Source organism: Rhinichthys klamathensis, unplaced genomic scaffold, assembly GCF_029890125.1.
Source record: "Rhinichthys klamathensis goyatoka isolate OS25496 unplaced genomic scaffold, OSU_Roscu_1.1 h1tg000334l_1, whole genome shotgun sequence".
Taxonomy (NCBI): Eukaryota; Metazoa; Chordata; class Actinopteri; order Cypriniformes; family Leuciscidae; genus Rhinichthys; species Rhinichthys klamathensis.
In genome coordinates this window covers 97,751-108,644 of record NW_026606849.1, presented here as the reverse complement: position 1 = coordinate 108,644, position 10,894 = coordinate 97,751, and the positions used below count along the sequence as shown (strand labels likewise).

Genomic DNA, 10,894 nt, shown 5'->3' with positions numbered 1-10,894 from the left:
TTAAATCAATTCATGTGATAACCAAGCATGCATAATTTCATTGCACTGCAACCCTCAAAGTCATATAAATCACGTAAATACCACACCAATAAATACACACCAAGTATCAGGACATCCCATCAATACCACTCACGCTAAATACATAGCCGTCGTCAATATACAGTATAAAAGGCATGTGGAAGATAACAACCTGCTCTCCTACCCCCTTACTCACACACACGCTCACTTTACACACAAATGGCGCCGGGGGACCAATAGTTGCACACATAAATTAGGGCCTCCCCGGCGAAAAAACACAATACCAACACAGACATCAACCACAATCAAATGAGAGTGTACTGCTGGCTTCCTTACCCGCTACCGGACGTGGGTTCCCGCATTCAAGGAAATCAACGGCGGCCGCCAAACTTAAGAGGGGAAAACCCCAGCACAATATCCCTCCCAGTCGCTATTCGCACGCGTCTATCTCCAACCCACGTCCCGGCACGGTAGCCTCGGCGAGGAACTCAGCAGCAGCCACAGAAAAACCCCCCAGCACAACAACAAATACATCATACCTTTATAACTTTGATTCCTGATTGCTAATGCACCACAGGTGTTTCTCTTCCCCGGCACATCATGAGTAAAACACTGTGGACGCTAATAGCGTTGCCACTCCCCTTATTTGGGATGCGCAGCTTACATGTTGGTTTGCCGGAAATCTCTAACAATAGATGCCACTGTTGAGCGTTGCAGATTTGGCTGCACTCTCTGACCAGCCTCTCTCACTGAGAGACCGTGATTTACTATATGATCAATTACAGTAGCTCTGATCTCATCTGAGACTACAGCTCTTGATCTCTTATTCTTCTTCACGCATACGTATTCCTCGCCCCCTCCCAGCCACTCTTCTTCCTCTTTCAGCCACTTCTCTATTTCTGGCTGGGTCCATGTTTACATCACAATACAAAACTATTCAGCAGTTGTCTCCTTTTGTAATGAAATTGAAAGAATAATACTTGTGTAGATGTTCATCTAAAATGAGAATCAGCTGTGGTTGGTCCAATTGTTTTTTATAGCATTTAAAATATATTTCATTAAAATATTACTGTAGAAATGTAGCAAATTGCTGTCTTATTCAGTCTTGTATTATGTTATTGTTTTGAACATAAGTTTAACAGTTTTGAAAACAGTTTGTAAGCATGTGCAGATTGGCCTGAGGTACTTGTTGTGTGAGTGAGAAAATAAATTATGTAATTTGAAAGATGTAGTCATTGAATGCATTTTGTGCCAAAGCAATGATAATTGATCCACAGTTTAGCCCACATATACTTCTGTTGTGCTCACTGTGTGAAGAGTTTTGAAAAAGTGACCTAAGTATTGAGAAATGTGTCCTATAGCGACTGTAAAAAAAACTGTAACATAGACTTAACATCAATCTCTGTAAATGTGTCTATCACCTGTTTAATGATGTGATTTTGAAAAACAAAACATCCGCGATAAAATATGAATAAAATAATAATAATGGATATACATTTAGTAATACGGACATTATAAATCCATTTACACGTGACTGTGGGTGTAAAAAAAAACGGAAAAAACGAAATGACAAAAATATATGGTAGAAAAATATGAAAAAACAAATAAAAAGCTTGAGCTTGCAAGGTTCTCTCAAAGTTCTGATCAAACGTCCTTCCAGTGACGTCATCTCCACCATGATGTCATCACACAGGAAAGCTCTTCAAGCGCTTCAGGAAGGTTAGCTGGTTTAAAGGGTTAGTTCACCCAAAAATGACATTTCTGTCGTTAATCATTCATCCTCATATCGTTCCAAACCCGTAAGACATTCGTTTATCTTCGGAACAGATATGAAGAAAGGGTATATTAATTATTAAACTTTGGTGCTCCAGCGGTTAATAAACAAACTGCTGTGTCTTGCGGAAGAACATTGTACCCGGATATACTTCTCTCTATGGCGAGTCTCGCAGGTACTGTGCTAGTCCGCAGCGGTTTAAAATAGTCCGCATATAAACACTTATTATAGTCGTAGTGATACAGGATAAGACAAAGACACCGGTTGGAAGATGGATTCATGATGTAGGCTACTGGCTCATTTACATTTCATGAATTTTGAACAAAAACAGGTTTACCTCAGGGAAAGTAAGTTAGAGTTCACCTGTCGACATTTTAAGCAGGTAAAATACCAATACGACACGGAGAAACAGAGCATCAAAGTGTTTCATCGAAACGTTTACACAGGACTTTCCGTGTATCTTTATAATGTTAAAGCTGGAGGATTTGAGATCCTGTATCTTGTAAAAGTTTGATCAAGGTGAGTGTTCATGTGTGACTTCCTCATATTAATATGAATCTCTGGAGGACATTTGACCTGATTGTTTGTTTGATATGAAATCTTTAATAAAGGGATTCTTTCGCTTCAAGGGTTCTTTTGTGTTTGGTGATGTTTGTGATTCTTCAGGAGTTTAACACTGTAGGGTAGACTGGGTACAGTTGAGACACTTTTTGCGTTTTGATTTTTCACACAAAAATAGATACTGAAAAGAAGTGAATTTCTACATGACATGCCACGACATTTCATTAGATTGTAGACTAAGATATTATCAATCAATAGCCTAGTACCCATACGTAGTTTATATTTTCCACAATTAGCTCATAAAAATAAGGTGCTTTTTGTCTTAACTTTGTCTCAACTGTACCCATGTGTGGTACAGTTGAGACAGTGCATGGTACAGTTGAGACACCCATTTTTAATGATGTAAAGGTAACTAAATGTTCATTGCAAATATAATAAATAAATAAAAAAAATTAAAAAAAATTGGGCAACATGTTTATTTATTCATCCATTTAAATTCATTCATTTTATTTAAATTAGCACTGGTTAAAATATATAAAACAGGAACAATATATTTAATATATTTATTAATAATACACAGTTTAAATATCACAAATATCAAATTTTATTTTCATTTGCGTCCTATGCTGGCTAATTACGACGTTAAACCTGTTATCATAACACTGAACAACTAAACAGTGTGTTTCTTAATAGAAATCTATCGGGGGTACAGTTGATACACTGTGTCTCAACTTACCCCGCTGGCCACCTCGCACATTTCTCTAGATTTTGCAATGATCTTGCATGACACAATACCATGAAATATGCCAGTTTTTAGAGCACAGAATAACGTTTGTGATGACAACAGTTACGTTTAACAGTCACATAAGGATAATAAGCTATTCATTGTGGAGTGTGCATGGTGAAGTGAACGTCTTACCTTAAAAAAAAAAACCTGCCGATTTCTTCGGATCGGAGATGCGTCCATTGTTCAAATTTCCCACGATCAAAGATGACACTAATACGCATGTGCACAGCAAAAATCACAAATTGTGCTTGCTGCGCACGCAAGTTATTTAAGGTGTCTCAACTGTACCCAGTCTACCCTAAACACGAGCTTGAGTTAACGCAGTCACATGATCCTTTTTCTCACACACTCCAGATATGTTCAGCTAAATTAAGAAGGTTGTTTAGTCAATTTAATAATTTAATATTGTGTGTGAATGTTTCTTCATCAGAGTCAGTGGAGGAGATCAAACTCATCAGATTCTCCTGCTTCTTCATCATGGCTGATTCACAAGCATCCAGAGATGGAGATTTCTCTCCAGGATGCAGGTACTTTCAACAAACACTGTTAAATATTGTGTTACATCACAGAAAAAGATCAGAAAACACACACACACACAGATCAAATAAACATTTACAGTAAAAAAAAAATATTTTTTAATTGTTGCCTATTTTGCCTGTTTTCTAAAACTAACATGAAATATTAAATAAAAACATTTTTGATGAAAGATGAAATATATCTGGAAGATATCACTGAACATTTATTTAACCATAGCAAAAGTAGATTTCTTACTGAAGATGATTTTCCATTTCAGTTTTTAGTGTTTATACAATTAGACAAATTAATCTCCAGTCTGTTATTGATCAGTTCAGATCTAGCCAGCAGAAGACGCTATTCATTTTGGAACTATTTTTCGACCATGACGGGATGCCTTTTCCACGTCCAAATGTTGTGGGTGTAAAATTGAGTGGATTTCTCTAATCGCTGGTTCAGACTTGTTGAGAGCTTCACGGTGCATGGTCAGAACAGTGATGTTTCACAGCAAGAGTACTGTTACTAGAGTACAGTAAGGTGTATGGAAAAAAATCATGACAAATGTTCTTGTTGAATTGTACTTGGACAAAATATGCATTGCATTAACCGTGCTTGCATTTTAATGCATTGTATTTTTAGGGCTGAAATTTAACATGATTGTATATTTAAGCTGTAAATATTTGAATTCAAAACATTTAATACACATTTTCATTATTAAAAATGTAATAATCCATATTCACCTTTCAGATTTCACTTCCAAAATATTCATTCTGTTTAAAAATACAACATATAATATTCGACAGGCAATTTTCAGTCCATTTTATCTCGCTTTACAAATTCGTTTCCACAAATTCAGTGGTTTAAATTCGACAGAAAATTCAACATTTGACACCTGGGAACGTCCGGAATATCAGTAGATTACCGAATCATAATCTCCATCTGCTGTTAGTCGAGCTCACCAGCAGGGGGCGCAATCGGCTTTTGAGGAAGAAGACTAGAGCAACGGGCAGTGTTGGGAAGGAGACTTTCAAAACGTATTTCATTACAGAATACAGAATACATGCCCAAAAATGTAATTTGTAATGTATACCGTTACTCAATCTGAGTAACGTATTCTGAATACTTGGATTACTTCCACATTGAATTGCCTTTTATAAGTGTAAGAATGCGGCCATCAAATCATGCTTACTAAACAGGCCTATTCGGGTGGGGTGGGGGTGCGGTGATGCGGTGCTGACGCGTTCATGTAACATGTAAGGGTGGCGCTGCCAATAAAGCACCTAAAAGCTGTCACAAAGAACCGGCAAAAGTAATGATTATGAATATGTCAAATATAGCAAGGAGATATTTTAATTGTTTATTAATAAACAAGTGTTTTCTTTGTCAGTGTCGGCTAAGATGAAGTTGACGATGCTGACTCGCGATCTTCAGTAGTGAACGCGCCAGGGAGAAATGCACATTTCATACGGATCACATAAGCAGAGAGCAGTCTGTAGTCTGGTTTCTTTTGTTTTGAATTGTTCTGTTTAAAAGTAGACATGTCTGTGAGGCAAGTAGGCTACCTTATACGCTGAGTTTCGGTTCATTTATGAGAGGAGCTCCAGTTCACGCGCCGCCGCCTCCGTTTCTTATCTATCGTCTGCTATATTTACTTCTTATTTATTAAATCCAGGCAATTGGTTACATTTACATTTACATTTAGTCATTTAGCAGACGCTTTTATCCAAAGCGACTTACAACTGAGGACTAAACCAAGCGAGTCATCGTGAAGAGGCAAAAACAACGCAAGAAGTGCTCAAAATACAAAGTTCAGACATAGCTCGGAGTAGCATAAGCCAAGCGAGGATTTAAAGGAAAGGATTTTTTTATTTATTTTTTTATGTTAAGTGCTCCCGGAGGAGATGAGTTTTCAGTTGTCTTTTGAATGCTGTCAGGGATTCTGCATTCCGGATGAGGGTGGGGAGATCATTCCACCAGCATGGAACCGTGAATGAGAATGTTCTGGAGAGTGATTTTGTGCCCCGCTGTGATGGCACCACGAGCCGTCGGTCATTGACCGATCGTAGGCTTCTGGTAGGGATGTAGACTTGTAGTAGTGAGTGGAAGTAGGAGGGAGCTGAACCTGTGGTCAATCTGTAAGCAAGCGTCAAAGCCTTGAACTTGATGCGAGCAGCGAGTGGTAGCCAGTGCAGAGAGATGAACAGAGGAGTGACGTGGGCCCTTTTGGGCTCGTTGAAGACAAGACGAGCTGCAGCATTCTGGATCATTTGTAGAGGTTTAGTTGCACATGATGGAAGTCCAGCCAGAAGAGCATTGCAGTAATCAAGCCTAGAAATGACCAGGGCCTGGACGAGAAGTTGTGTTGCATGCTCAGTTAGGAAAGGCCTGATCTTCCTGATGTTGTGCATAGCAAACCTGCATGATCGAGCTGTCTTTGTAATGTGGTCTGTGAAGGTCAGCTGATCATCAAAGATTACTCCAAGATTTCTGATCGACCTTGATGGGGTGATTGAGGAAGAATCTAGCTGGATAGTGAGGTCGTGCTGTAGAGACTGATTGGCAGGGAGGACGAGAAGCTCAGTCTTTGCCAGGTTGAGCTGCAGGTGATGTTCCTTCATCCATCCCGAGATGTCCGCCAGACAGCTTGAGATCCGTACAGCTACTGTGGGATCATCTGGTTGAAATTAGAGGTAGAGCTGGGTGTCATCAGCATAGTCAAGTCAAGTCAAGTCATCTTCATTTATATAGCGCTTTTAACAATGGAGATTGTTTCAAAGCAGCTTTACAGAGATAAACATACAATTTACGGTAACAGAGATTGTTTTGGCTTTATAGCGATTTTTGAATAATGTTATTTCCAGCTAAAGTTGGTTTTGATTGATTTACTTCCCGCAAAAGTATCATTTGTTATTACATTAGGGGCCACTAAGACGACGGCGTTCTCTCTAAACAGACTTTAAACACGAACCTGTGACCGGATGGCGTTCACATGCGCATTAAAAATTGATTCTATAGTTAAATAGATTCATAGCAATGGTAAGAGAAACCATGTGCCTGTATGATGGGTCCCAGTGATGTGGTGTAAATGGAGAAGAGGAGCGGTCCGAGAACTGAACCCTGGGGAACTCCTGTGGTCAGTTGATGTACTTTGGATACCTCGCCTCTCCATGTGACCTTGAAGGACCTACCTGTGAGATAGGACTCAAACCAGTTGAGGGAGGTTCCAGTGATGCCCAGTGATAAGAGGGCGGACAAGAGGATCTGATGATTCACAGTGTCGAAGGCAGCAGACAGGTCCAGGAGGATGAGAACTGATGATTTGGAAGCAGCTTTTGCGATCCGCAGGGCTTCCGTGACTGACAGCAATGCAGTCTCAGTTGAATGTCCTTTCTTGAAGCCGGATTGGTTGACATCCAGCTGGTTGTTCAGAGACAGGAAGGATGATACTTGGTTAAAAGCAACTCGTTCAAGTGTTTTCGCAATGAATGGTAGGAGAGAGACAGGTCTGTAGTTCTCTAGAAGTGATGTGTTTAATGTTGGTTTTTTAAGCAGAGGAGTTACCCGAGCCTGCTTAAATGCTGTAGGGAAAATGCCAGTGTGGAGGGATGAGTTGATAATGTGTGTGAGAGCTGGTAGAAGTGTGGGAGAGATGGCTTGTAGAAGGTGTGAGGGGATGGGGTCTAGAGGGCAGGTGGTAGGATGACTGGAGAGGAGAAGTTTAGATACTTCTTCCTCGGTTAGTGGAGTGAAGGAGGAGAGAAGGTTATTGGCTGTGGGAGAGGTTAGTCTGGGTTCCTGTGCTGAGAACTGACTGCTGATAGTTGTAGTTTTGTTAGTGAAGAAGTTAGCAAAATCATCAGCAGTTAAAGAGGAGGTGGGTGGTGGTGGAGGTGGACAGAGGAGAGAATTGAATGTCTTGAACAGTGAGCGTGTGTTAGAGGCGCTGTTGATCTTGTTGTGTAAATATGAAGATTTTGCGGCGTGAACATCAACAGAGAAGGCAGAGAGCAGAGATTGATACCTACTGAGGTCAGATGTGTCTTTTGATTTGCGCCATTTCCTCTCCGCTGCCCTGAGCTTGGTCCGGTGTTCACGAAGAACCTCAGATAACCAGGGGTTAGAGGGAGTGGTGCGTGCTGGCCTAGAGGAGAGAGGGCAGATATTGTCTAAAGAAGAGGTTAGGATGGAGCATAAAGTATCCGTTGCAGTATTCACATCCAGAGATGAGAAATGTGAGGGTGAGGGAAGAGAAGATGACACAGCAGAGGAAAGATGGGATGGAGAAAGTGAGCGCAGGTTTCGTCTGAAAGTAAATGGTGGGGAGGTTGGTGGAGCATGGGTAGTGAGTTGTAGATTGAAAGTAATGAGGAAATGATCTGAAACTTGGAGAGGTTTCACCAAAATGTTGTCTGTGATACAGTTGCGTGTGTAAACCAGGTCCAGTTGGTTGCCTGACTTGTGAGTACCGGTGGTGATGAGCCGTTTGAGATCGAAAGAGGCTTGGAGAGAGATGAAGTCTGTTGCATACGGCTTCGCTAGGTGAATGTTGAAATCGCCAAAGACTACAAGTGGGATGCCATCCTGAGGGAAAGAGGACAGCAACACATCCAGCTCTTCTACAAAGCTTCCCAATTGACCTGGGGGGCGATAAATAACTACAATATGGATCTTCATGGGAGTTGTAAGTGTAATAGCATGATATTCAAATGAGTTGTTGTTGCATAGAGAAGAGAGAGTTGAATATTTCCAATTGTTAGAAATGAGAAGACCAGTGCCCCCACCCCTCCCTGACTGGCGAGGTGTGTGAGAGAAAGAGAAGTTGTTAGAGAGAGCAGCAGGGGTTGCTGAGTCTTCTGGACGGATCCAGGTCTCAGTCAAGCCCAAGATATTAAGAGTAGAATGAGATGCAAAGGCTGGAATGAAGTCAGCTTTATTGACTGCTGATTGACAATTCCATAGACCCATAGAAAAAGTGAGAGGTGAGTGTGAGGATAAGAGAATAGGGCGCAGATTAGCAGTATTGCGCTGCCTTCTATACGTGATGAGTGAGCGTTGTCGAGAGACAACAGGAATGTGTTGAAAGCACATAATGATATGGTTGAAATTCAATGGTTGATGAAACATTAATTAAAATTAAGATACAATTAATACAAAACGAAATTCAATTTAAAGAAAGGTTTTGTGCTTTCTGTTTGATGTCTCGGTGAAAGTTTTAAAGCATCTTTTAGTGCCGCTTTCAGAGCGCTCGCGTCCGTAACGGAGAACACGTCCGTAACATTGGTTTTCTATAAATGCGAACACAAAAAATAAAATGTTCTGTGGAGACTGAGGCCCCGTCCACACTACTGCGTTTTCGTTTAAAAACGGAGACCTTTTGCTACGTTTGCACCTCCCGTCCACACTAAAACGGCAAAAACGGAGACCCAAAACGGAGAAGTTTAGAAACGCTGCCGATCCGTTTTTCGTTTTGATTCTCCGGAGGGCGTTTTAGTGTAGACGGGTCAAAACGGAGAACTTTAGAAACAATGACGTAGTAGAGGCTCACGCTCGGCTCTATGATTGGGTGTCATCAGTCATGGCGTATATCTTTGCTAGCAGCTGTTGTACAAGTAAATTCTGCATTTTACTGCGCTATAACTGCTTACATGTGCCGGAGTCAAGCTATTATTCGAGAGATCTGTGACAATTCCCGTGTGCAGCGGCGGCGTTGACCGTACATGGAGCGTCGGTTTGGGGTTAACTCAGAGCATGGTGGGCTAATTTTATCAATGAAGTTGTGTTTACACCGGCACGCGCATGCCCAGTGTTGGTGAATGGTCACGTGATACGCGTTTTCAGTCGTTTTAATATGGACGGAGATCAATTCTAATACGAGTTGTATTTACACCACCAAGTAAATGGTGTCCAAAATATCATTATTTATCCAAGGCTGTGATCTTTGTTTAATCCTGGTCTCTTTTAATGGGGCTATCTTATCAAGTATTTTCAAGAAAATAGATTGAAAGCGATTAAATCCCATGCTGAATCAACATCACATATATTGGTAACTTCCATCCAGTTGATGTTATTAAGTATGTCCTGAAAGTTATTAACATTATACCCTTTTAAACTTCTGCTTTTTACAGATTTGTGACATTAATCTGAGCCCTCTTAACTTTCCTGGTACAATAGGTTAAAAATGGTCACTAATTCCATACACAATGACTCCACTTTGTAGGATTTTACTTGTGTCAGAAACAATGATGTGGTCAATAGCAGTTTGGCTATGCTCAGTTATTCTGGTTCGAACACTAATTAGTTGGGTTAGACCATGCATTTTCAGAAAATCACAAAAGCCATTGTATAATGGACCTTCTGTATTCAAAACATCAATATTATTATCTGCCATTAAGATGACTTCCTCGTTTAAAAAATCATGACAGCCTGCACTAACACCTTCCAAGGTTTGGATGAAGTCATTTTGATTTGGCAGGGCTCCAGACTAACTTTTCCACTGGTTGCACTGGTGCTACCAACTTTCTCAGTTGGTCGCACCAGCATATGATTTGGTCGCACCTTTTTTTATTTTTTTTTGCTACATCCCATGGGATTAATCAATGCATGCTGATGAATAGTGGTTTTAATGGACCAAGGCTAGCAAAGGTCATTTGAATCATATTATATCTATCTATCTGTCTATTATCATCTTTCTATCTTTTAAAAGTCATTAAACATTCAAATGTATGCATTACATTTTAAAAGATTAGAGTATTATAATAAACTGATACAGATTTTTCGTTATCAAAGTTTATAGTTGTAACAAAAAGCAGAAATCTCACACTCCTTACCTTCTGCATTTTATAATAATTTCCTTTTCCTCTGTCGAGCGATCATGAGAGTAATCGCTCGACAGAGGAAAATATAAAAAGCTGAACCGCTGTAAAGACGTAGGAGGAAGGGGCTATGTGTTTCGTGAGACCATTTTTATCATTTTTATATGCCTTTATTCGTGAATTCGTAATTGACCGTTCGCAAAAGCCACGCCCCCTAGTTATTGTTGCTACGCCCGTCAAACAAATGGTCAAACACGACCAGCGCCACAGATTGCCATGACGGGAAGAGGTGCGTCAGTGACCTTTTTTGGAGCAATACCTCCGCGATATCCTCCAGATCGAGGCAAAAGGGGTTACAGTTTGCAGTGGAGGGATATATTCAAAATATAAAAATACGCAATGAAGGAGACACGACTACTATCGAGGCTA

General features: G+C 40.4%; 1 protein-coding gene across 5 annotated transcripts in view; it reads left to right on the top strand.

Annotated features, from left to right (window-relative positions):
* Positions 1-2,211: 2,211 nt before the first annotated feature.
* LOC130106267 (NACHT, LRR and PYD domains-containing protein 3-like) overlaps positions 2,212-10,894 on the top strand; it is a 55,599-nt gene continuing 46,916 nt past the window's right edge. For all 5 annotated transcript variants that reach the window (XM_056272308.1, XM_056272307.1, XM_056272309.1 and 2 more), the window contains exons 1-2: positions 2,212-2,311; positions 3,571-3,667. In XM_056272308.1, coding sequence (XP_056128283.1) covers positions 3,618-3,667 — 50 coding nt within the window. In that variant the 5' untranslated portion in view covers positions 2,212-2,311; positions 3,571-3,617. The remainder of the gene's footprint in view (positions 2,312-3,570; positions 3,668-10,894) is intronic.